The following is a 26,668-nucleotide window of genomic DNA, read 5'->3' on the forward strand; positions in this document are numbered from 1 at the left end:
TTAATTTACAGGGTTAAATAGGAGCCAGGCTTAATATGAGCGCTTCCACAGACTGCTACAGAGGGTTAACTTGATTCCAACATTGCATTTCCAGGTACATCACCTTGGAGCCAGCTCAGCTCCCACTTACCTCACCCTCACAAGAAATAGGCATTTGAAATCCCAACATGCAGATTTGAGCCCTCACTGGACAGCAAGGAACAGGATCTCCCCACGGGTTTGTTGGTGTGCAGCATAGCTCAACATGAAATGCACATACACTGCACTTCAGGAAAAGAATAATATGCTTGCAGGTCACAAAAGAATCTCTATCTTAGAGGACAGATGATTTTTGCTGAGTAGTCTAAATCCATAACTCCCTTGCAAATCCCATGATAGTGTTGGTACAAGTATAAAAGGCATTGGTCATGTCAGCCTTAAACAAAGTACTGTATTATGTCATGGTGTATGAAAATGCAGCAGACCAACACTAAAATTAACAAAAGTGACCATAGTGTACCCGTTGCTTGTTTCACTAAGAAAAGTGCTTGTTGCCAATTGGTAAACTCCCATGACAGTCCCCTGTAAGTGTCAAGTGTTCAAGATATATGATGTCTACTCAAGAATGCACCTGATCTGTGCTGATCAGAAATCAAAACGGTTAGGTGAATCTAACCTTACATTCTATTTAGGAAAACACCTTAACCATCCAGGACTAACAGAAAGAAATCCAGTGGGTTCTCAATGGCATTCAGTTACCATTATTCAAAATCAGTAAGACTAAAAACATGTTTATTTCTCAATTTGATTATCAAGTACTTGCTTGGAAATTGTCACCCTTTATGTATTCATTCTTCATCTATGCTAAGGTCATCTTGCCCTGAATGAAGTACACAGTGTACAGTCAGAGTCAGACTTGTGTCAGAAGGTTGCTGTGTATCTGATCTTATTTGCCCACAACATACGCTGCTAATCCATGTTGGAAACTGTTGGTGCTAATTTAATCTAAAAAATTAAAGAGAAATTTATTTTTGAATATTGCTTACTTAAACTTTAGCAGCTTTGTTTCCTCCTCCTGTACTATTACCTTCCATACAGAGAATAGTAAAGTACCCGTGGCAAATACATGTAATAATAATAATAATTGTTGTATTTAATATAGTGCCTTATCACATTGTTGAGACATCTCAAAGGTCTTCACAGATCATATTGTGAAGTGGATTGACTGGTATTTTTCATGTATGCACATATATATCATGTGTGTGGATTTTGTGATGCAAGAATGAAGTAAACATAAATTGGTAAACTCCAAGCAAAGTCTATTTTTTAAGATACTAAATATATTCCACTTTATCTTCATCTCAAGTTTAAATGGTTTATATAATGATATAGTTATAGTACACATCTGCAAAGGCTGATAAAAATAGACCCATAACTGAAAGACTGAGCTGTACATTAGTTGACCTAGGAACTTTAAGTGTTTCCAAATAATGCAACAGTTCAAATGTCTATTAATCTAAACACCAATTTCTGAATATTTGCAAAAACAAAATTGGTAATCATGAAATAGAAAAATAATATATCTGTTAAATAAAAGAAAACATAAACAGCTTTACAGACAATATAAATCTGAGCTGGTTCACGTTTTTTAAATAAACTATTTACTGAATTACACACATTGTGATTTAAGTATGTTGCTGTTAAGTAAGAAATTTATCTAAAGGAGTACGATTTAGGAGTTAGCTTCAATCCTTTATTCTTAGGAAAATGAAACATCACTTGCCAGTTTAATGCTTTCATTTCAAAATCAGTCATTTACAAATCTTAACCTTAATTTAGAGCAATAGTCAGACTGGAGATGGTCTGATGTACACTATGTATTTAGCAGTTCGCTATTAATGGATAGCTCTTTGAATATGCTGCAAACTAATCACAATCCAAAATATCATCTTCAATATCTTTAAAGTAGTCTTGCTATCTTACCCTATTGGCAAGAGAGTACTAAAGTCAATCTCCCCTCATTATTTTTAAGCAAATTGCATTGCATGCTCTGCAAGATAGACAATATAACTCCGCGAGACAAGCAGATTTAATTCTTAAATCAATATATTTATCATATAATGAATCTGGATATGTAGCCATTGCTTAAAATTTGATTTTAATTAACAATAACTCATGACATAGCTAAATTGTGTTGTAGGAGATGGAGGAAGATATGATGAATCCAAAGAATAAAATTCTAAGCATTTTAGGCCTTACAATTAATATTGCAGAGATAAAATGCAGTATTAAGTGGAACAAGCTGTTAATATCCAGGAATGTTTTAATTTTGAGATCTTGATAAAATGGGTAATGGATAACGCAACTAAATTAGCTTAGGGAAATTTAGAAATTGTACACGTAAAGTTAAAGATGTTCATTTTTTTCAATACATTGAGCAAATACTTTATGTTTTCTTGGGAAATTTCATAAGTTTATTAATACTATTGGAAAAATACAATAATATTTGGTAAAGGCTTGGGCTTGAATTTTATTTCTTAGAGAACTGACATTGTCTAAACCCCATCTAGAATCATCTAGTGATCATCAATGCTGTTAACTTTACAAAAGTTATAACATGCTTAAAAGGCCTTTTATTTAAAATAATAATCAACCTGTTGTGCCTCGGACCTGCGGAAAAGAAAGAAAAAGTAGAAGTTTTAATCTTTGGTGTCAGGAAAACAATAATACAATAATACAACATGAAATTTAAATCAATAACCCATTGATAAAGGAATTAGTGTATCAGCTTTTCTGCATACATCAAATGCAGTGCTGGGGGTGTGCAACATTGTCAGAGATGTGTTCCTTCAGATGTGATGTTAAAATTGAGGTCCTGTCTGCCTGCCTAGGTGCTCGTTAAAGATCCCATGTCACTATTCAACAAGAAAAGATAATTTATTCCAATGTGTTGCCCAACAAACTGTTTGTGGGAGATTGGCATGTGCAAAATTGGCTGCCGTATTCGCCCACAAAACACACAGAGTCACACCACTTTACGGTATATTCTATGATGCACTTTGAGACATCTTGATAACGTGATAAGGCACCATATCAAATCCAAGGATTATGGGATTCTACGTTTTATAGCCCTTTCAAAACTGCAGCATATCAATGTCTTTAAAGGAGTTCCATAATTCAAAGATGTTTTACATGCACAAAGTGCTTAGTTGAGAGTGGAAGATACAGTTTGGCATGTTGGCCAAAGATTTTGATCATTTTGAAAGGTAAATAATGGGCAAAATTGAAGTAAATTCCAGATGGTAAGTTTCCTTGTCAAGTAGAAGCATTGCAACATTACAAATAGTAATTGTTATTCTTCAGGTGGAGAATTGAGGAACCAAGATTGTGAATTCAATAAAATCAAGCAGAAACTCAGCATACATACTACAAGCCCCATGGGAAATAAAGGGATACTGCAAGGGATACAGGATGACTTTAGTGCCAAAATGCCACATTTGCAAATATTGAGACATAAAATAATGACCCGCTGGCAAAAGCGAACGAAAATAGACAAGCATTTGTTGATCTTATATATAAAATCAGAGGAGGTAGAAGGGAAATTGGAAGCACAAAAGCAGGAAATGTACTTAATTTAAGGCAGAACAACTCAACCACTGCAGCATGGGTAACCTGAATCACATTGGAAAGTGACACAAAGGAAACAGTCCTGAAATTCTCAAACTGAACCAAATAATTTAATCACCACAGAATATCTTCTCTCATGGGTCATTATCTGAGCAGGTCTCCGCTATTCAAGAGATTAAACATGGCCAGTTTCTGAATACTTTTTGACCTACACACTGGAGAGCATCACAGCCAAGCATATTCCCATCCTTTATCCTTGCTTCTGCATTTTCGCACCATTGGTCAATGAATACCTTTCTGGAGCACCATCTCTGTCTTATATTTTCCTCTTATTACTAAAGGAATAACATTTAGGTGGTGCAACCCTGCTGTGATACATATATTTACCAAGTTCCCATTTTTACCATTCTGTCAGACAAACATTGAGATTACAATTGAGAATAAAAAGACGTTATGAATAAGGCAAAAAAGCACCAGATACTATTGGATACATGTGAAATCTTTTGTTCGGGAAAAACATTTATTATCATCAATGTGCATTATCTATTTGTTCATATATATTTACCCAACGGATGAATTCATATTGTCTATAAACTAAAATAATCTAAATCTATCAATGTGGTGTTTAATTTATCAAATGGATCTTATAACTTGATAACCTGAAGTACTGCAGTTACTGTCATTGTTGTAACTCATATTTAGGTGCTTCACAACAGTATTTATAACACTTAATGTCTCCTGTATAGAATTGAAATGTCAAGCAGGTTTTTACATGCAGTGACTTATGATGAATTTGAAGAGATATTAAAATGTCTTTCTTGGTATTAATTCACAGAGCACATTATTCACACTAGATTTGATTCATTGATGAAAGAAGTAGTGTTTGGAACCAAGTCGCCTCTTAATCCCCATTTGGAGGATTTCTATATCATTACCAATTACATCTGGTGTGAGTGGCAGCTCACATGACATGCTCTGTTTTCTTGTAATAATTCCCATAAAACTAAATAAATCTTTTTGTGGAACATTCATCTCAGCCACTTATGTTCTTCAACAGTACTGGAAGGCACAATAATCACAATGGCTTGAAATCTCTTGTGTACTGACTTTAATGGACCTTCCTGGGGCTCCTGATAATAGGCAGTATTCCTTTTGAAATCATATGATCAAAAGCTGTAAGGAGCATACAACTTCCTAACCAGAGTCAACGGAAATACATGCGGTGCTCTTTAACACAGAAAATATGACAAAAATATACAGAGTATGTATATATATTTACAGGAAATATTTCAGATATTCCCTACAGAGTAGAAAAGTTGACCATGATTGAGAAAATATTCCAAGCAACATGTAAAATTGGTTATCTTGATACATATTTCTGATGGAAAAGAAATATAAGCAATCCAGATTAATTGTACATTAAAATAGAATCATATTTGCGTATCTTGAGTTACTGGTTGAACTTAACTAAGTTTTTTTGTTTAGATCCTGGCGCTAAATCCCATGTATATAATACCACAAGAATCACCACAAAATGTGAATTAATTGAAAATGAAATATCTTATTGCTTCTAATGTTTTATGAGAAATCATTGTTTATGTATTTGAAAAGTTTGCAAGGAAAAATGAGCGCGGTAATGTTTTAATTGATGTTTCTATGGAAAATTCGAGCAAACTAAACAGAATAATTCACACCAAATTACTCCATTGATCTTCTCCTCTGAAGAAAATAATTTCTTTACAGTGTTTGTCCCCTGTTATATTATATGCTCGAAGAAATAACCAACCTTAATGTTACCCACCAAATATTGCGCTTTCTTGGATACTTTCAGGGCAATAACATTTGCTGTGACTTGTTTTTTTAACACTGTAATGTGATTTTACTTTATACCTCTTTTTAAATAGAATATTTTCAAAGAAAATTGCATCTGCATATTTAATACAAAAAATAATACATAATCATCCAGAATGGAAGTACAGTAAAATAGACCCAGATTCAAAAAATTCTGAATTACTGTTTGAATTTAAGAGAACTAGCTTTAAAAATTCTGATGCCACATCCTATGTTCACAATAATACTAGCACCAATACTCGTCTTGGTGCGGTTTCAATGCTTCTTTACAATTCTTAATCAATATCTGGAATGTAAAACCATTAAACAAAGAAATCATTGCAATAATTCAAACAATATTGCAAAGATGTCTCAATTATGATGATATAGCTACTTGAATTGGAGAAAAATAATTGTGTATGGTATCCTTTGCTATGGTAGTTATAGAGAATGTAACGTAGATAATTCAATAGCAAATATGATGAATGTGTTAAAATGTTTCCCCAACAGGCGAAGTGTCCGATAACTAACAGGCACTAGGGGAAATGTCTGTTTATTCAATTACTGCCATTGTTCTACATGTTACTGGAAATGACAATGTAAAATATTACGTCGCATAAATTTATACTGTGCTTTCAAAGACAACTTGGTGGAATTCAAAGCACACACTGCAAAGCAACTCGGCAGATTGAATATGGAAATGTTTAATCGTAAATAACTTGTTTGGGAGAAATGTCAAGTATAGAACCGTAGATATAACTGAGCAGTTTATGGTCTCATCCCATCATTAACTAACCTCCTGAAACTATTTATTGTATGCAGTATTAATACATAAATTTGCTAAGAAAATATTATTGCATACTTCAATTGGTGTATTGATATATTCATGAGTTATTGATAATTGGAGCATATTTATTGAGTTTATCCAAGTATTATATGCTAGTAAACAAGTAATCAGTGCAGTAAACTGTTATATTAATGATTAATAATTATATTGATAAGAATTAATAACAGTTCCCAATGCTGCAATATGTATCACTGCAGAAGAAGCTCAACATAACTGCAGTGTAATGTCGAAAACAATTGAAACTAATCTGTACAGGAAGTGTTATTTTCCTGATGCCCATTGTGTCTGTTTGTCGTACTTACCACACTGATTTTTTGAAGTCGTTAGGAAATCACACAAACCAATTATGGATTCTGATAGGTATGTTATATGGATGAATACTCCAGTCTACAGGATGTGGTAGCATTGCTGCAAATTTTTCAATTCACAGAAGGCACATCAATGACTGGACAGCTATCCTGGCTGTAGTTAGGCATCTTTTCTGGTGTGTGATCCTTGTGGAGAACTAAAGCCTGTTGTATGTATATTTGAATCCCCGCAGACTCTTGTACGACCAACTCTTGATCCTTTTATGACCCAAACGAATTATCATGGGAAGAAAGTGAAACATTTGAGTTGTGACTTCCTATGAAAAGAGAACTCATTATATTCGGTGTAAAGTGCTGAGTGAACTTTCATGAAAAGCATTAAGAAAAATAGTTATTGTAAATATTATCGCATTTTTTTATAGTCATTGATTAAATTTAAAAATTCATTAAAAAATACATTGATTTTAATACACTGAAGCAAATAAATGTTCAGTGACCATATATATACTTATAACGGGTTCCATTTACTGCAACATGCCTTAAAAGTAACTTGTGGGTATAGTTTAGAAGTCAGAAACTAAACGTTAAATATTTAATAGAGTATAATAGGGAAATTGGATGTATAGGTTGAATAACTGCCATTTTATCTTGGGGTTTGTAATGTCCTTTAAATTTTTTATATGCGGGTGACATTACCATGGAAAACGACTGGCTTTAATTTCAAGGTTTGAAGAAACATAACTGACCTTTCGTTCATTTAGTTATAGTCCTGTTCTCAAAAAATCAAGCTATTTGTAATTCGAATTTAATTACAGCACATGGGAGAAAATGAATAGCATCCCTGTGCCTATATAGTGGCCCTGAATACTGCATCAGAGTAATCCATACCGCAATCATTTAATCTCATCATTGTCCAAAATTATACATTAAATTAAAATATAATTCTTGTATTTTCAAACAAGAGAAATGTTAATAATAAATAATAATGCATTTGATACAGCGCCAAAGAGCTGTTGTTTTTTTTTTCTTTTATATGTGGGTTTCTTTTATTTATGTGTAGAGGGTAGTGCTGTGAAAGACATCACGTCGATCTGTGCTCAATGTGTCGACCCCCGAAGAAAACATCACTAATCGGTAGTCTTCTGTTTGCACAAAGTGCATTGGATAAATTTGGGCTTCGTAAACGTGTGTTTGTGCACCTCTGTTCACTGCATCACTGAATGTCCAACGGTTTAAACATGTAGAAGAGTATATACAGTTTATCTACAGAAAGTACGCGATTGATGACTCCTTGGTGGGGAGGGCGAGATTTACATCGGTTACACTTTAAGCACATGGAAAATCAATAAAGGCATTAGTATCAGGTGATGGTGAGGCTGGAAATGTGCACCTTCAATATTTTATTCACTTGAAGTTATGTCGTGGCATTTCCGTCTTCGCAGAATATGCCTCGACTGATTTAAGAGCGTTAATGTCCCGCGATATATACACATGAGTATACATGAACAGCAAGTAAATTCACATGCATGTCCATCTCCAAATCAGCCCCTACAGGATCCAAATATAATTTTGTTTCAAATGTGGCACTTACATTAACCCACCTGCCTGTCCTGTATAAACCAAAGGTAACGCTTTAATATTAAAATGTTCCCCAAGTATTATATGATGCCAACGATGATAACGGTTGTCACATCGGGAATAACTGCCTCTATAAATGCACTGAGACAACAGTACCCCTTTGTGAAATCTTTGCCAAATTCTCTGCTGTTGTGTTAAGAATCCAGAAACAAAATGAATGACTGAATGCCAAAATCTGCAAATGTCTTAATTGTTCCCACAGTCTTGACTCAAGTCATAGCGAACACGTTGCAGCAAATTAGGTTTGTATTTATCAGAATTGCTTTTCTGTCTGGATTGAACTGAAACGAAATCTCTATCTTTCTCATCGGATTTCCCAGTCACATCATCCACAAGTACTGAGGCCTTTCGCTTGTGTTTACCCCTAACGTGAGACGATCCACGGAACATTAACCAGTAATATTCAGAAATGAAGAGCTTTGCAAAGCGAATCCGAAATTTAATTTATTGGCCCATTGCGTTATTGTGCTAAGAACAAACAACGACCTTAAATGAGCTGGGGAATTAAATTGTACAAGTAGAATTATTCCCATAACAATGCGAATATTTATGAGCTCCAACGCAAACATATGTTTCTTACCACTAATAAATCCCGTAGGTATATATTCCTCAGCGCAAAATGGGAACACCAACTCCATGTCCATAAGGGGATGGTTTGAACGAGAGAGAGATGAGATGGATTCAGTGGTTCACCTGATTTCTTAAAAGAAAAAAAAATGCAATGACGGAGAGTAGATTTTAAACGTTAAGCACTTGTGTCACACGAAAATAAATAGTATCTCGTTTATTAAAACGAATCTTTTATACCCTGTGTATGCGAAATAGAAGATATAATAGATTATGTGACGTTGAAAACGGACCTAACGACTGATTTGTGCTGCATCGACAGTAACATTTTAACGTATCAATCCTTCTGTTATACAGCATTCAAGCATTGAATTCAAGGCCAGACCGTTATCCAAAGAGGATGAGATCGAATCGACGCGAAAAATGAAGCTCTTTTTGAGCCCTGCCCCTGGAGGTGGTTTCGGCATCAAATGCCATCTGCAATACAATTTGGTTATACGGAACTGCCACTGATACCCAAAACATCAAACTTAAAAAAAAACAGTGTCCCGTTGATACTGCTGAAAGTTTACATGATATTGTTGCTACATTTGCGATCTATACAAGCAAACAGACCAGATTAATACTGGTCAAATTGGCCCTAAATTAGTTGGAATGAATTCGCTGAAGCATCCGCACATTAACAAAGTTCTCTCTAATAAAGTACAAAATTAAATGAAACACATTGTGCATATGAAGCCAATGTTTGGAGATACTAACTGGAATGTTTGCTATTTTTGTATTTTGAAGAAATGCTAAACATGTACATGTACTATCATGTGACATAGAAGCTTGTCGGTCTTATCTTAAAATAGCTGGAATTTATTTGTAATTCGTGAAACAATGCACACGCGTTTAAATACACATGGGTATAACTGTCTTAAAAACAACTTGTTGCAAAACTTTGTTGAATTCACAAGTTAGTTTTGGGTGAAAGCTATTTGCTATTAGGTGAAAGCTATCTCATCCTTCCACAATATTCACCCTGTCTTCTCCCTATTGCAACATATAGTTGTCATCTTAAATAACTTGGCCTTTACCACTCTTCCTGGTAACTGGTTCCAGGGATGAGGAAGATTGGTTACCCTCTATGCAAATAAATACTTCCTGGTGCCTCTCCCAATATTGTCCTTCTCAAAAATGAACCTATTCCACTGCCTTGGTACATCTATCCCACTACTTTGGTACGTCTTGTATCGTTCTGGGTATTCCCTGTCAAGCAAAATGTTAGACAATAGCTAATGTCTCACATAAAAAATAATGGGGCAGCAATGTACATAAAATAGCTCTTGTACATTCTGTGTACCTGACGTTTATAAGCTATTGGTCTGGGCTCAATCAATGTCTATTTAACTAAATCACTATGAGATGTGGTGAGGTGAATCATGCAAAGCAAGTGTACCAATGGTTTAACACTTAGATTGCATTAATTCATCTAAATTGAGACAGCACAGGAGAGACCACAAATATGCTCAACGGAGGTTATTTCCTCCATTCACATTCATTGATGTGAGCAAGTGTATTTCCCGTCCAAGAGTAACCAGAATGGACATATATATCAATCAGTTTTCCTGTTCTGAATGATAGAATGTGTGTTTATTCAATAAAGTTTTCATATGGCTTCCAATAGTTTCATCCAATTTAATCATGCAACAGATTTATACCAGCGAGTCGCTCTGCAGTCTTTTAAATTAATGCACAGATCTCTTGCAAACGCAGATTATTGTCTTTGTTGTGATGACTTAAGCGATTCATTTCAAAATTGAATTAGAATAGTTACATATCAACTGTTTTCCCTCAGGGAATCTTTTAGCTCTAATAAGGGACTTCAAGAGGAATAACTCTTCCCTTTCAACATTCTTCTTTTAGGAATATCTTCTATGACTTCTGCTCATATCTTAAGGGATTTTATCCTATACAATATCCGAGCACGTCCATGACTCGTTGCCTGTGGAAAACTCGGTGTGTTACTGCAAATATTAACGTGTGAATGGTAACCTATTGAATGATATTAATGTACCTGCAGCTGGAACAGCAGAGATGGCTGAATTTGTATTTGTGTGTTTGTGATAAATGTTCACGGGGGAAAGTAAGTGTTGTCCCCTGGAGCTGAACACTTTATGAGAAAATGAACTTTAAAGGGCAAACATGTCTGGAATAACCAAAGGCAAACGTGGAAGTCTAGGGCATGCAATGCCAAAGCCATAGTGGATATGGTGGCTCTCGCTGCAACAAGCACCGTGTTGCGTTTTTACTCCTATAAATGCTTGAAGTGTGAGTACCAAATACAAGAGTTACACGGAAGCTTTAGCTGGAACTATTGTAAATAGTGTAGTTTGATTGAGTCAAGTGATGCTTGATGCACTGAGTAGCAGACACTGAAATTAAAAAAAAATCTACAAAGTATTCTTTTTCAACCTGTGACACTCAAGAAATATCAGGACGAGCATTCATCGCCAGCATGGACCATAGGGACACAGTGATTTTATGTTGCTACCAAGGGGCATGCATGAATCATAAAATTCCAATAGGATGACTTTCCTGGAATTTGTGACTGGTCCAGATTCTGTCAATAATCTGTCAATTATTCGTATTTTAAAGAACTCTCTTGTTTATAACCGTTACTTGTTTCGAGGTCAAAACAATAAATATACACAAAACAGAGCGACTGTCAATGGGATAACATTAATATTGCTGAAAGCATGCCTTTGAAGGACTACTTTCACCTACGTTTCCACTGCAGGAGGCTATCACATCTCTTTATCAGGGGCACGTTGTCTGGAGTCGCAGCTCAATGTCGTGTCTATCTGTACATCGAGCGTACACTGTAAATAGCGAAATAACTCGGTTGAGCAATTTAAGAGGGAGAGCTGATTTGTTATAGGAACAGTCAGTAAGATTAAGCGACGTGACGGGAAAGCCCATAGGTGATATGTACCATTTATCCAGCGGCATATCAATTGTGCGTCAGCCATAAAGTAACATAAAATATTCATTTATGCAGTACTAAAGGCGAACTTTGACCCTTTAAGGCTATATAAGGATAAGACCTGCAATACTGACTTCATCTTCATGTGCTGATTGTGAAATGAAAATCGGATCGGGGAGGGGGGGAGATAAGCAGACATTTCCTTATCATTATTTTTTTTTAAAAAAAGCATTAATTGGAGCATCAATTGCAAGAAGGATTTCAGAAGATCAACCTGGATCAATTTCCATGAACTTTCAGTGAACCTAACTCACGGGGGAGGGGCGGTGGGTTGCCTACCATGGCTAACCCTTCCACAACCCCTTTCAGGCAGAGTCAATATTGAATGGTCCTTCCGCTCTGGGCAGAAGTAAAACTGAATATCAAACAAGTGCAAACTACTATTGTGACCTTTACAATGCAGCCACAGCTACGAACAGTTTTCGTATTGTGCTAATAAAACTTCCCTCGGCATCCCCCACGTCTTCAGAGACTTTTAGGGAGTAATCACAACTGGGATCAGAGGTATATGATAACATAAAAAGCCAACAATAGGCGCCTAACAGCGAGGGACACGACAAAAGACCTGCAAGTTTATAACACGCAATCGCACCAGGAGATGTCATCTCCTGGGGGGTAAAGCTTGCATCAGTTACTTACAAGGTTTCAAAATATATATATATAAAGCTTTTACACCCATCTCCTGACCGGTAGGTTGCGAGAGCCTTAAAGCAAAGTAAATGCAAACAGCANTTTTTTTTCAGATAACGCGGTGCAGTTCTCGGGGGTGGAATGCATTGGGCATCCGCTGAGAATCACCATCAAAGAATCGTAAATTCCATATCAAAGATCTCACAGCCGATTCCCAAGGAGGTCATTATAAATTTTACGACCTCAGCATTTCTTTGAAATACCGCTTCTCCCGAGACTGCTGTGTGTTATTTTAGTGGGACTGTCATTAACACGGAGCTGTTAGGACCAAATGGTCGAAACATCTGAGAGAAAATACTGACGCTTTCAGTTGTGCAACCCCCCCACCTCCCCACTCCCCCCCTCAGTGGTATTGCTTTAAAAAATCATTTCCGGCACAAAACTATTTGCTTTACACGTTTGATCTTTGCATATACCACCATTAATGCTGAACTCTTTTGGAGACTGATCTGCTTTTATTGCACACACACATTGAGGTGTAAATCTTGTTTGCCGAAACCGCAATAATTGGTCATTTTAGGCTCAGAACAGGACCCTGAAACGTCAACTTTTCCAACGAACCAAAGACTAAAGCTGATGAAAAGGGCTAAATACGATGAAACGTATTTCATTTTAAAACCTACAAGTTACACACCTTAGTGTATCTTTTCCAACACTATATGGTCAATTCAACAAACTCATTTAACCATCTATGTTTTACTGAGGACTCGGCCTGAATAAGAAACTGGTGAGGCAATTTGCAGCAATTTAGTATTACTTGTAGTGGTGGTCTGCATTATTTGCAAAAGGGGGTCAGAATAATTTGTAACAAAAGTTCAAATGGATGAGTAAACCACTCGTCTGGACTAAAGACCATGAGAGCCTTACATCAAATTAAAAGCCATGTACATTCAGCTTTAAATAAAGCAACCTGGTCTTGAGGACAGAATAATGTAGTGATTATCCATTGGTAGACATCATTACAGGAGATCTAATTGCAATATATTATTTTCTTAATTTTACATCTGACACAATAAAAGTTATTTTAAGTAGTTGGTTCATTTTCTTAAGAGTGATCAGTTTCCTTGGGAGTTACTTCCCTTCCTTATGACAGACAGTGAAAATGAACCCAATACCTAAAGCGATATGATAATAATGATCCTTGGATTTAATATAGCGCCTTTCACGTGATATGATGTGATATGATATGGGTAAAACCTGTTTAAAATCAAACCAATCCAATGCAGTAACACACACTTAAATGGAAATGTCTGTCTTGAACTGCTTAGTCGGCAGATGCATGTTTTTTCAAGTATTGATTGCTGAATAGAAAGTTGCTGAACAAAGCTGTTTGATCAAAATAGACTCATTAGAATTAATTAATAATGCAAAGATCCAATCCCTTTCCTTGGCTTCACGTCCTATTAAAAGTTACTGAGAATATAGTTGTGGATTAAAATGTCAAGTGTAAAGACTCCAGTGCATCACTTAAACATAATCTTTAAGAACCCTTTGATAAAGATGAAGTGATAATAATAAAACATCATAAACTGCAGAATCTCATTTCAATTTCATGGGTTTAGTTCAGACATCCCATCACATAGTTGGGTTGAATCTTTAGTCTGTTGGTCAGAAAATCACTTGCTGATTGATTTAAAGTGGTGTGAAAATAACAGTTTCGATTGGAAAGGAACAGTGCGGCTTTATTGCTTACACTGAAGCTGCATTAACATGCAATTGCGTTACTGATCAAAATAACAAAATGTGTTGTTTGTTTTATTCAAAATTTGTTGTTTTGTTCCCACTGTTGCACATAATCGTAAACATTTATAATTACTAAAGCTGACAAACTTTTCCTGGCTTTAAAATACACAGTTTTACTTCCAACTCAATTTCGTAATAGAGCAGATAAAACAATAACCTCGTCAGCCCTAATACACAGTGTAAACAGAGGTAGGATAATTACTTAGCATAGTTTACAAGTGAAAGATTGCAGCGTTAGATAGGCACAGTGTTACATAGCAGCAACCAGAATCTTTCAACCTGAGGCATAAATTGTGCAAAGTCCATTCATTCTTGGAGTCGAGTCGAACAAGATACCTTTCATTCATCGTTGTCATCAACACATAAATCAATAGAAAACAATCTGCTAAATACAAAGTAGCAATTCTAGCAATGCAGTAAATAGAAGTTGTTGCAGCCTTTAATTGGACCGTTTTTGTGTGGCTCTTTTACTTGCAAAGATCGACTTATTGTCTGTGCAAATTTGTTTCAAGAAAAAGTAGTCTTTTACCATCAGTTGGATGATAACATTTGGTTTTTGCTTTGCATCGAACGGTTAACATCGTTTGTGCATATAACATTCCAGGTAAAGGTAAATACATTGATCACGACCCTTGAGACCAATTCAGTAGTCACAGAAATTAAAAAATCTCACAAAATATATACAAATAGCAGCCTACTTCGCCTGCACATATATACCCAGGTAGAATCAATACCAAAATAGTCAAGTGTGCTAAAGTGATTGCAGTACTTTGGGGCCTGGAGATTGCATAAACGCATTTCGTGGCTTTGTTCTTTTGAATCTGGAATTGAAAGCTCACTTCCCCAAAGCTTTTGTTACAGTTTGATAAGGTCACAACACTGAGCTTGGAGTTGGTGTTGAGCTCTTTGCAGAGGGGGAAGGCAACGGCGAGGCGGTGTCCGACTTATCCGAACTCTCACCGGATGGCGAGTCCTGGCTACAGCTCAGAGAAGCCAGACTCGCCAGCACACCTTCCCTCTCCCTCTTCTTCTGTTTCATTCTCCGGTTCTGGAACCAAATCTTCACCTGCGTCTCGTTGAGTTGAAGGGCGTTTGCTATCTCCACACGCCGGGCTCGAGTTAAATACTTATTGAAGTGAAATTCCTTCTCCAATTCCGTGAGCTGTTTGGTGGTGAAATTAGTGCGGACTGTGCTGGGAGAGCTGGCAATCCCATATTCGGCTTGTTTCGCTACAAAAATAAGCAAAAAACATAATAAGTTACAGCAGTGTTATTTAGTGGGAACCCAGCACGTTTCACTCTTTACCTTCACTATGCTATTATCTTACGACCCAGAAATTGGGATATACCACACACGATTCAGTCCTGATCTTCACTTCCAAATGATAAGAGCACGACTTATATTGTATAAATCACAGTTGGATCAGGAAAGACACAGGGTCTAGCAATTACACAGTTCACCCTTTCACCCCACATCATCTCAACATAATGGCATTATGCTGATGAAAGGGTTAATGCACCCTCCACCCCCCCACAACCCAAACTTATTACCTGGAAACAGGCGTTCTCAGTAAACACAAGTTACAGTTATAATAATAATAATAATAAGTTCCGCTTTTATACACCTACAACTGCATTAACTTACTGGAGAAACGGTGTGAAATGAGCTGTAATAGGTGTCGGAGTGGACGAGACTGACCTGTCTTAGAATGATTTCGTTTCACTTTCATCCACTCGAAAGTATTCGCACTGGCGACTCGCTCTGTGGTGGGAGATTCCGGCCTCTGATGATAGCTGCCCTGAGACGGGGAGAGGCTCTGATAATAATGTCCTGTGTAAAAGTTCGGGGATTCCTTGCCACCCGTTTGGTATTGCCCCTGGTCACCAAGTGAGATGCTGTATTCGTGCTGCCGCTCAGTCAGCGGAAAAGATGCGCTTCCTGAGTAAACAGAGGTCGCGTATGGGACTGATCCCCCACTGTCATCCAATTCCTGATTAGCAGCGAAAGGAAAATCATAGCCCAAATTACTCAGAGATAAGAGGTTAACATCAACGGGTGCAGCGGGATCGTAGGAGAGTTCGAGACTAGAAGGCACCGGCTGATGAAGGTGATGATGATGATGGTGGTGATGATGGCTGGCAGATGGATCACCAATGGGTCCACTTGCGAAGCAACGACCCTCTCCGGAGCGCTGCTGGACAGACACCGGCGGGGAATTGCCGTGACAAAACTTTGGTGAAAAAGTCAAGATATCTGCATTGGAAACGTATTCGAGGTAAGAGTTCATTCTTCCACTGGGCGGATGGGCAGAGTGGGATGCCTGGCTCTGGGTGATGGCTGTCTGCCCCTCTGATCACCATAGCAGATCCTTTTACTCAAGAGGAAGTCAATATTCCTAATATAGTGTAGAGAGGGCACGTGGTGCCGCCGGTCCAATTATAGCTATCCTATCCAGTCCTACTGCATGGCGTCCGGAGGTCTTATACCAAACAACAGAGAGAGAGAGGACTCAACTCTCCAATTCACTCACCTTCCATTGCGATTATCGCCTCTAACCCCCACTCGGTGGCTCCCCCCCACACCTTCCTCAATCCGCAAACGATGTCTGCAAAGCAAACTGAAAGGTAGGGGTTTCCCTTTACAGCGCGCAGTTGACTCGGATCGCGGTGTAACAGAGCCTGGGGTCGTCTGTTGGTGATTACAGGAGGATGCACGTCTGTGTTTTGAGGTACTGGTTCTCTGATATCGAGGATCATTACACCCCGGTAAAAGCGTGACCTCTATGAGTGTTTCATTGGTCTGACTGGGCGACTGCATGAGATGAATGAATTATTATAGCCACAGTACAGCAGTAACGGATCCCACACCGTGTAGAAAGCAAGATCATTAATTGAACTGGTGTGGAAAGGTGAATGGCTGGCACTGTACTCAGTAGTTTCAGACATAACATAGCAGGCAAATCTTTTTTTTTAAAAAAAACACTCACGTTTCATTGTCTGCTTTATGATATTTTCTCGTCTAAAATCTGAAGCGATGTCTCTGCGTTAAAATAACTCTTAAACAACCTAATTGCTCTTCAACAAAAAAACAGAATATGAGGACTGTATTCTGCTGTCCGAACGTGCAAACAAATGACCCTTGATAAAGAAGCAGTCTCTGTTTGGTCTGTAATAGTGCTTAACTTTGAAGGATTGTGAGCAGGCAATACTCTAATAATAATCAGAAAATGTCAAACACTGATCGAGGATTATTTCTCTGTACAGTGCAGTACAGTGCGGTGCTGATTCTGGAGTTCTCCACATGCCGCGCTGCATTCGCAGCTCTTACTACGATGCGTGTTCCTGCAGTGATATGTGAGCAGATGTATCTGAATCCCGTTAACAGAGATGTGAGCATAGTATTTTAATTCCGGGAGGTCGAAAGACGATTTTATAAAAGTGCATTTAAGGACTGCACCGGCAATCCGTGACAGTCGTTTTGGCGGAATTCAGCAAAACATGAGTTTTAATACGATTCATTTATTTTAAGCTGTTTCAAAATATTGTTGTATCGTGGTGCGTTTCCGTGGTACTAGTTGAGTGGAAATCATTCACCTGGCAAAGCACTCATTAGCAAAGCTGTAACTCAATAATAGACTGTTGATTTGCAGCACGTTCAGCACTGGAGGAACAGACTCTTCTTGATCGCCAGGGGCGGTGTGCAGTCTAATTCATATCAGGAGCTCTTTAAGTACATTACCTCAGGCATTTGTTAACACGGACACCAAATAGAATTACTGTAGTCTGAAAAGAATTTCTTCAATTATATAAACGGGCGGTGGAATATGTAATGGGTTTGCAGCGAGTGGACGTAAGACGTGTATGTGTATAGGTCTATCCATGCGCCTGTCTCACTGCCAATCTGTCCACCCCATCTGTGATTTTAAACTGACTACCTACTGTATTTACCTCGGAGGAACTGGGTATGTAATAACGTTTCCTTTTTTTGCTTTCTTTGTTTGTGTGAAGGGCATCTCATAAAAGCATTTCCTATCTACAGTGTAGTCGACAAGTTTTATGTGATTCTTGGAGAAACTGCGCTATGTATAATTCAAAGGGAAGTGATTTGAAGGCCTTTGAAGGCATATAGTTGCCACGGGATTTGCAAATGACTAAATTCCTGCATATACAATTCAGCATATGCATCGCACCCTCTCAATCACTTCACACTCTGACTTCCACAACTTTTACCAAAAGGCCTTTGTAATTTTTTCCTTCTTTTTAGCTCATTTCAAAACATGCATGAATGTCAATGATGTAATAACTATCCCGACAATCATTTAAATTGCCTGTTGACTGTTTGGTAAATAATTGCTAATAAACAATTGGATTTTTCACAGTATGTTCTTCCAAAGTTAATATTCCATTGGTTGCAGTCATTCATAATATTATCATTCGCAACTTTAGAAGGCAACATTGTGTTATTTGTGGTTCTTGCATTTAAGTTCACCACTATGTGGACCAGTGATGACTACAACACATGTAGTATGTGATTGCCTGTTCAAATTTGTTGGAATCATTGTAGAAATATACGCCTGTATATTGACCTTAATAACTTAATAATTACAGAAACTTGTAGCGGTTATTTACACGCAAAATTGCAATATTTTTTCAAAAAACTGTCATGCTTACTGATAAGAAAAAATAGGCTACTTTCATCAGTGATAACTCTCTTTGTTTTAATTTATACATTTGCAAGGAAAAAGCTGAAACCGATTTGCATGCTGTGTCATCAACCTCATTTCTTTCATCTCAACATTGTATGTAAGGGAGTAAATTATATTGGAAAATCGACTTCTTTTGACCTGTCATGCATACTAAGTTAGTGTCCAGGTCAAAATAGACAGAAAGGGCATCAAAAGGCGTTATTTGAAGAAGCCTGGATACTTCTACGAATTCTTCCTTATTAAAGTCGCATTTCTGTGGATTTCGAGGAGGTTAAACAGTACCTGACCTTCAAATCCAGTTATGTCTATAGACAGTTCAGCTGTTCTTGTTTGAGAGCCCCCTCTTGAAAGTGACTGCAAATAGTTTTGAAAGTAAATGGTTTAATGTGGGTAGCGTGGGCTTAGAGTGCAATAAAACGCTAACAGATATGACGCTTTTCATTGCACAATACAACAGTGTACTTTGCGGGACATTTAAGGAGCAGACTGCCGACCTGCCTTTGTAGATGGCGTAGAGTCACTGCTGTTGCGTGTGGAACCATTCCCAACTCTAGAGCTGCGAAACTTCTTAAAGGACGTTGCACTTTCTCATATTCAAGTCAGTATAATCATACAGATTTATGTGATGGCAGGTTGCCAGGAGTCCAATTTGACGCGGTAGGGTTGCTCTGTCAGTACTCGGCCAACTAGCTTAGAGGCAAGTAATCGGCAGGGCTTTGCAGTCAGCACTCACCCATCGTGTGCTCGGGTCTTCTATCTGGGCCATATGTATTGCGTTAACCATATCCGTAAACAATTTTTCGCGCACGTTCCTGCTTACGTGCGTCCAAATGATGTAAGTAGGGAACTGGACGTTATATATTTTAGGTGCATTCCACCCAATCCAAATAACTGAATGGAGGGAATGGAGCCAAATACCAAACCCAAATAGCCAGCCAAGTGCTGGTCATAACTGCTTTGCATTTCACTAACTGCCAATAATTCCACAATTACTAGAACTAGCCATGTTTATAGAAAGATAACAGGATTTATATGATTAATGTTCTCAATTAAATGTCGTGTTTTACGAGCTGTTTCACCTTTGGAATAGGACCAGGCCAGAATATTGGTTTGTACAAACCAGAGTACAAACTCTGTACAAAATAAAGTACAGTGATGCACTTCCAATTGCATTTATCTTCCACTGACTGTAGTGGAATTTGGCAGAGACGAAATGGAAGGTTGAAATATGTCTATTTTTGTTCACCACATATTCCAATAAACGTGCAGATACTATTGGCACGTTTTTTTAAAAGTGAATGTAAATAACCCTAACACTTCAAAAAAAAACACACACACCAGTCAAACATAGCAACAATTTGCGCACAGCCAACTTTCTCGGCTGAGGCCATGATTATTTTGCTGCTGCCCTTGAAAAGTTTTACCCTCTCTAACGAGCGGTAACGAGGGATAGCAGTCAGTCCCAGATTCCTCGACGCTTGTTCCCACTGAACGTTTCGCCTGCGCTGTGATTAGACGGTTGTGTTATTCGTTTTCACATTTGTCCACTTTGGCAGCGGTTGCTGGAGGGATCCCAGCTGGCCTCGGCTTGCTTTAAAGAAGGAGGAACCGCTGTCGAGGGAAAAGTGCAGATTTCATGATTGATGAACTCTTAACAATGCCCCACTGACAGCTCTGCATCCAGCCAGGGCTCCCAGGTCTGTCAGCACCACCGCTTATTTGCTGGAGCGTTGTTACAAATCCCGAAATTAACCTTTCTCTTCACTTCCAATTGTANTTTTTTTACACGCACACACACGCACACACACACACACCACGTTTGCAAAACAAACCGAAACGGTGGCGGTAAATATAGTAGCCAGAAACCCGCATCAACTTGAAATACGATGACTGATTTTATTTTTTATTTTTTTCCTTTCTGTCACGTGACCGTTTTCAGTCTCTGCACAGGGAATCCTCCAGCACTGCTGTTTATTATCTGGATAAGCAATCGTAAAATCCGCCCTTTTGTTTCGAAGTGCATACATAATGCTCGGGGGGGGAAAAAAAGGCACCCTCGTCTGTGCATTAACAGTAAGTAAATCCTCGAATCGAAACGAAAAGCGGGCGAATTCATCAGTTTAGAATTATTCCCCTTCTGTGCCTATTTATGTCCCTATTTTAATGGAAAGGGACCAGAACACAACACAACACAACACAAACTGCTAAACAAAAGCATAAAGTATTACATGGCAGCGATTTTTTTTTAATTGTGAAGACTTGGGTGTGTTATGTCCTATATCTGAAGTATTTTGATTTTTTTTTAGCACAATAATTCACAGATAAGGAATTGGCTGCAGATAATTCGTAATTTATTCCGAATTTATCGCATACGGGGCATTAAGTGATTTATTATAAGAATTGAAAGGGTTTCATATGAAAGAAACGCACAAGCTGACCCAAACATTTGGTATAACAGCAATTCATAGACCGTTTGAACCTTGGGAGCATATTGTAGCAGAATTGCCACTGACATATGTTGGTTCGTCAAACAACTCCGCGCGTTTGGGGCAAAAAAACACATACCAAAAACAGGAATTTCAAAAAAATTAAATATTTATTAACTATTACAAATGTAGGAGATGGGAGAAGAAGCATATCCACGCGAGGTCCAGCCGCCAACAGAGAATGCTGACAGCAAACCGCGTGGGTGCGTTAATGATTTAAAATCCACTTTTGTTTTTAGCAAAGCACTATTCTGTCTTCACTGCTGCTGCTGCCAGGTTTAATCACACGTTTAAAAATACAAGAAACAGCGCATGATAAAGCACCGTTTGGTTTAGCTGGTGCATTTCTGTCTGTGGACCGTGATATATTTTATCTTCCATCTATATACCACATACCAGTATTGATACCAAACTCAAAAGATTTAAACTGATTGGGAACCCATGTGAGAAAGTAAGCCCAAGGGATTTTTTTCAATGTTTTAAAATAATAATGTCGCTTGGCCGTTTTGGATACTCTTATACAATAGTGTCTTACAAAAGGAGCCGATTACTTTGTTGTAGTTGGGTTTCTAGAATGGTTCGAATATTTCCAATGTTGTGATATCTCGTTATTTTTACAGGTAGCTAAATGTCCAGATATGTTTCACCAATGACAAAACTTGATTTCAAACCTATATTATTATTATTATTATTATTATTTCAGCGCCTCTGGCCTGTTGTTCGCGAACCAACACAGATCTGCACACAGATCAGTTCGCCACATTAATCTGCACCCTAGCAATTATTGTGAAGCTATTTTATTTTGAAAATGCCACATATGGCGACAGGCTAATGTCTAGCTCAGCTGCTCAATAAACTTAAAAAATGAAACATAATTTATAAATGATTCTTTTAAGGTTCATTGTAACATTGCACGTCCATGGAAGGCAGCTTCCCCTGGTTGTGAATTCCGGAATGTGTGGTCAATTATAAATCTTGCTTCACTCTCTCCCTGTAAATAGGGTCTCCCATGCAATTAATCTATTCACATGGTTTCTTACAAAATGGCGTTCTTGGTGGATTTTATCTGAGGTTAACATTGAGAGTGATCCATAACTCTGATTATTGTGAGTGAATTTCAACAGTGGTGATTTTAAGACCAACGTTTCGAATAGATTTAAATGAATTGCAATCTCGCTTTGATAAATCAACTGTGTAATCGGTATCCCTTTGTTCGCATTTTCATGAGTATCCTATTAAATATTTGAAATACATTTGATGGTTAACCTAGAAAAAAAGAGTTTGATGTGACTTTGAAGACTCCGGTTTAAATGTTTTACAAACGACTATTTTTTTTAAAAAAGGCTACGTTGGATCAATTAAAGCTCTAACAATGAAAGGCAGTACAGAAAGAGCAAAGAAGGTTTAGAAAATATTCGGAATTACGTTCCCACATCAAGATAGCTCTGGACTATTGTACAGGTTTGAAATATAAGCGATTCTTAATTTTGGTATCACGGAGGATATATTAAATACGTGTGTTCTGTTGTCTTGGCTATTGGCTAAAATTTTATTTTTATTTTCCAGGAATGAATGTTGCTAAATTGAGGATGTTTGGACGAAAACTATCTAAACATCTGAAGATTCCCAACCGAATCGAATGGACACGCTCAACTAAAATGCATTTTTTAAAATTAACTTTCGCCTTGCATATTTTTTTCATATTATTACTTGTAACACTAACTTTGTATCAAAATGTATTATAAGATGTGCCTCTTAGTTCTTTGAAAATCTGTACTTGTTCGACATTATTTAAAATAAAATAGTGAAAATACTTTTATTTCTTGCGTCACGTTAATTCGATGAAAGACCGTTCAGTTTCATTTGTGGCAAACCCAGTCCCTTTAAATGCATTCCCACATATACCAAAGTCTAAGGCTACGAGGAATGTAACAAGTGATACGACGTTTCCAACGTGTTCATACAATTGTTGAAAATAACACATATTACGGTCGTGAAAGGGAGAGAGAGAGAGAGAGAGAGAGAGAATCCGACTTTAAAACTGTAGCTGCTGGAAATCTGTCGAGCCAAAATTGTCACTTAAAAAGTCAAACGCATTGGATGGTACAACCAGCGAATCCTCGTTTCCCAGCAAAGATATTTGAGGTAATTCCTCTATCAAATCTAGACGGGGTTCAATTGTAATTGTTTCTAAATCCTCCAGAGATGGGATGCTGAAGCTCTCCGGGCTGCTCGGGCTGGTTCCAGCAGAGCAGTTCTTCAGCATGGTCAGCGAGTAGTCTGTTCCATCTGAGGTTTGGGGGAAATATTGGCTCTGGTTCCCCTCGATGTACAATAAAGAAGTATCGATAACACTGAGCAGATCACTGCTGATTTCACTCAATATGTCTTTCTGATGAGAGTCACCAATCTCTTGCCCAGCAAAGTTTTCGGTCTCTAACGAATTCAAAGTTTTATTTACAGGTGTCTCGACAGAGCTCTTTGTGGGAAATCCACTTTGATTCACATGGGGGTTAAAATGACGCTTGGAGTCGCAGTTTTGACTCTGCTTGAATCGAGACTGTCTCTTGTGTTTCATGCGCCTGTTCTGAAACCAGACCTTGACTTGTCTTTCTGTTAAATCGAGTAGTGCTGCGATTTCTACCCTCCGAGGTCTACAGAGGTATCTATTGTAATGGAACTCCTTTTCCAGCTCCAGCAGCTGTGTGTTAGTGTAAGTGGTTCGCAGTCTCCTTGAGCTGTCGAAGGGACCGCCATTGTCTGTTTCATTCAGCTCTTCGTTTTCTGTATCGAAGGGGGGGGGGGGGGGGGAAGGGAAAAAAAAGTTTTGATAAGTTACATCGAATTTTCCTAATAAGCCAAGAGTGTAAAATGGCCGCCACTGAAACACAAAAGACTTTAAGCAAACACTGGCCCAAGCAAAGCAACAGAAAGGTGATGCAGATTATTATGTGTGATATTGTTGCATTTGAAGGAGTTTAGATCTTCAAAATGCAGCAAAGGTGTGCTTCAGATTCCGAGCATCTCTTATCTAGTCATTATTTATTGTGAGTGCAACGTTGAGCAGCGATGGTTTTACAGGTACCTCCTCACCTTCCTGTTAATTAAGAGTCGTTGCACAATTTTTCTAAGGTTGTTTTAATGTCCCCGACACCCTGCACACCGCCGATGACGATAAGAAATACTATAGGAAAATGATTTTGACCTGACCTTCATTGGAAGAGCAAGATGAGAATGATCCCGTCGCTGGTGCTGGTTTTTTCTTATGGTTTTTCTTTTCTCTCATCCACGGATATTCCAGAGGTTTTTCCCCTAACGTGGCCCGGCCAGTGCCTTTTGAAGTGTGGGTTCTCCCATTTTGGTGTGTGTTACCATGGTCCAGGCTGCAGAAGCTTTGCTCAAAAGGAGGAGGAATCAGTGTCGAATGTGAAAGCGTCGAGTTCTTGATTGATGAACTTTGAAATGTCTCGCCAACAGGAGGAAAGGATGTCAGGCACTCTGCAAGCGATGGCTCACTATTGATAAAACCAACCTCTCGCTCAAAATCGTTGTTCATTTCTGCCCGGGCAGAAGCGTTAGAAAATTGCCCCTTTGGACAGTTTCTTCGAAAATGTATATTTATAAAATGTACTGATTGCAAACGCTTTAGGGACCGTGGCTATTATTAAACTATGTCTATTGAATACACAGACACGATGTTGAGATGAGGCTGATTTTTATCGTCACATGATCACCTAAACCAATGACGAGAGTGGGAATAAGACTGGCTTTCCGAATGATTCGGAAATAAAATGTGGAAAGGTGCATGCGGTGTTTCCATCTTTCCTGCAGATCGCCTCCATAACGCCGGCTGGGGGACGAGCAAGCGGTTGGAAGCGCTTACAGAGTAGAAAATGCACGATTGCAAAACATTGGGGAGTGTTTCCTAACGCAGACCGCTGCCCAGAAACAACACGTCGCTCAGTGTAATTAAACCGCAACTCAATTAATCCTCGGGAGTCAGTGGCAATGAGCTCAAGCCTTGTCCGTGCAGAAGGATGAGCACAAGCTGTGGGGAAAGCTCACGCCCTGGCCTGTGGAGCAGGCAGTCAGACCCACTGCCAAATTGGAGAGCGTCACCCACACCGAATTCCTCATTTTTGCCATGTAAATATTTAGGATGTTTTCAAGATGTCCAGTTTTTTTTTTTGTCTTCCCTTTTTATTGACTATTCCTCGTTTGAATGAATACCGTCTCACGCATTCCATCTGGAGCAGAGCTCTCTGCTTAAAATGCCTCGCTATTCATATATACTGTAGTATTTTCCGATTTTATCAACACCCAAGAGCCACTTATTTACATCCTCTTAAAAGCCTTTTAACATCTCACCGATTCTCTTCGAAAACAGCTGTTGTATTTCATGAACTTTCAACATTTAACAGCAACGCGTGTTATGTTAATTGAAACACAAAGCCCACAGGCTGCGGATTCTGTACTGTATTATTGGCGAATTACGTATCAAAATATTTGATACCCTTGCGTCACTTTTATCGCAAACACAGAAAAAGGAACTTTAAAAATACAAAAAAAAAGCAATTGAATGGAGCGTTGGATTTTCTGTGTGTGTGTGTGTGTGTGTGTATGTGTTGCTCAGCTAAACTCGATTTGGTGGGCATGCACCCAAGGAGCTGTATTTTTTTTGAATGCGTGTGTGGGTGTTCTTGTTCTCTAGCTTTCACTTTGCCTGCAAAGACAACAATTTGCGTTCTTTAATACGTGGGTGGTATGCTCACAAAACAAGAACCTCTGGATCTCTTTCAAGCACTGGTGTCAATTAACCAGGACGTAAACTTATGAGCTGCGTTTAGCTGTACACTCTGGGATCCAAAGTACACGCACATTGATGCACTGCAATGCAAAATGTCAGAAAGGTTGGAATAAATAAAATGCAAAAGGAGGGAGAAGGAGACAATCGTTGTACAACCCTCCAGTGCGTTCTCGGGAACTTTCTGCATAATGGGGAATCAGAATGGGCATTAAACTGTGTTATCATGTCACAATAATAATGCTATATCATACCATCTGGGTATTTGGGATTAGTTCTAACCCTTCAACGCAAAGCATGTGGATTGTTAGGTGCAGCTCTTGGTCAAAACGTCGCCGTTTTGAAGTGAACGTGTCTTTTGAGATTTTAAAACCAATCTCTGCCTTTTTGGAGAGGAGGAGACAACAAATGTCCC

At 38.2% G+C, this 26,668-nt stretch overlaps 2 protein-coding genes and 1 long non-coding RNA gene across 4 annotated transcripts; 1 reads left to right on the forward strand and 2 right to left on the reverse strand.

The window, feature by feature from the left end:
• Positions 1–14,235: 14,235 nt before the first annotated feature.
• On the reverse strand, positions 14,236–16,545 carry LOC103176486 (homeobox protein Hox-D1). Its single transcript, XM_007890059.2, has 2 exons — positions 15,957–16,545; positions 14,236–15,487 (listed from the first exon to the last, which is right to left on the reverse strand). Exons 1-2 carry the CDS (start codon positions 16,543–16,545, stop codon positions 15,129–15,131), a joined length of 948 nt encoding a protein of 315 aa, XP_007888250.1. The 3' UTR covers positions 14,236–15,128.
• A 168-nt stretch (positions 16,546–16,713) lies between these two features.
• Positions 16,714–23,075, forward strand: LOC103176484. 2 transcript variants are annotated; one of them, XR_487603.2, is made up of 5 exons: positions 16,714–16,882; positions 20,903–21,036; positions 21,582–21,652; positions 22,793–22,910; positions 23,016–23,075. It is a non-coding gene; the product is annotated as an uncharacterized LOC103176484 (long non-coding RNA). The 2 variants fall into 2 exon arrangements; XR_487602.2 differs by lacking the exon at positions 21,582–21,652.
• Positions 23,076–23,469: 394 nt separating this feature from the next.
• LOC103176485 (homeobox protein Hox-A2-like) lies at positions 23,470–25,005 on the reverse strand. Its single transcript, XM_007890058.2, has 2 exons — positions 24,660–25,005; positions 23,470–24,233 (listed from the first exon to the last, which is right to left on the reverse strand). Exons 1-2 carry the CDS (start codon positions 25,003–25,005, stop codon positions 23,485–23,487), a joined length of 1,095 nt encoding a protein of 364 aa, XP_007888249.1. The 3' UTR covers positions 23,470–23,484.
• Positions 25,006–26,668: the final 1,663 nt, after the last annotated feature.

Source organism: Callorhinchus milii, unplaced genomic scaffold, assembly GCF_018977255.1.
Source record: "Callorhinchus milii isolate IMCB2004 unplaced genomic scaffold, IMCB_Cmil_1.0 Scaffold6, whole genome shotgun sequence".
Taxonomy (NCBI): Eukaryota; Metazoa; Chordata; class Chondrichthyes; order Chimaeriformes; family Callorhinchidae; genus Callorhinchus; species Callorhinchus milii.

Bases quoted from the DNA above. Each gene is read 5' to 3' on its own strand.
- LOC103176485 (XM_007890058.2), bottom strand. From the start codon at position 25,005: ATGAACAACGATTTTGAGCGAGAGGTTGGTTTTATCAATAGTGAGCCA. The intron at 24,234-24,659 runs GTCAGGTCAAAA...CCTTCGATACAG, and splicing joins ATCTTGCTCTTCCAATGAAG to AAAACGAAGAGCTGAATGAA.
- LOC103176486 (XM_007890059.2), bottom strand. From the start codon at position 16,545: ATGAACTCTTACCTCGAATACGTTTCCAATGCAGATATCTTGACTTTT. The intron at 15,488-15,956 runs GTCAGTCTCGTC...TTATTTTTGTAG, and splicing joins ACGAAATCATTCTAAGACAG to CGAAACAAGCCGAATATGGG.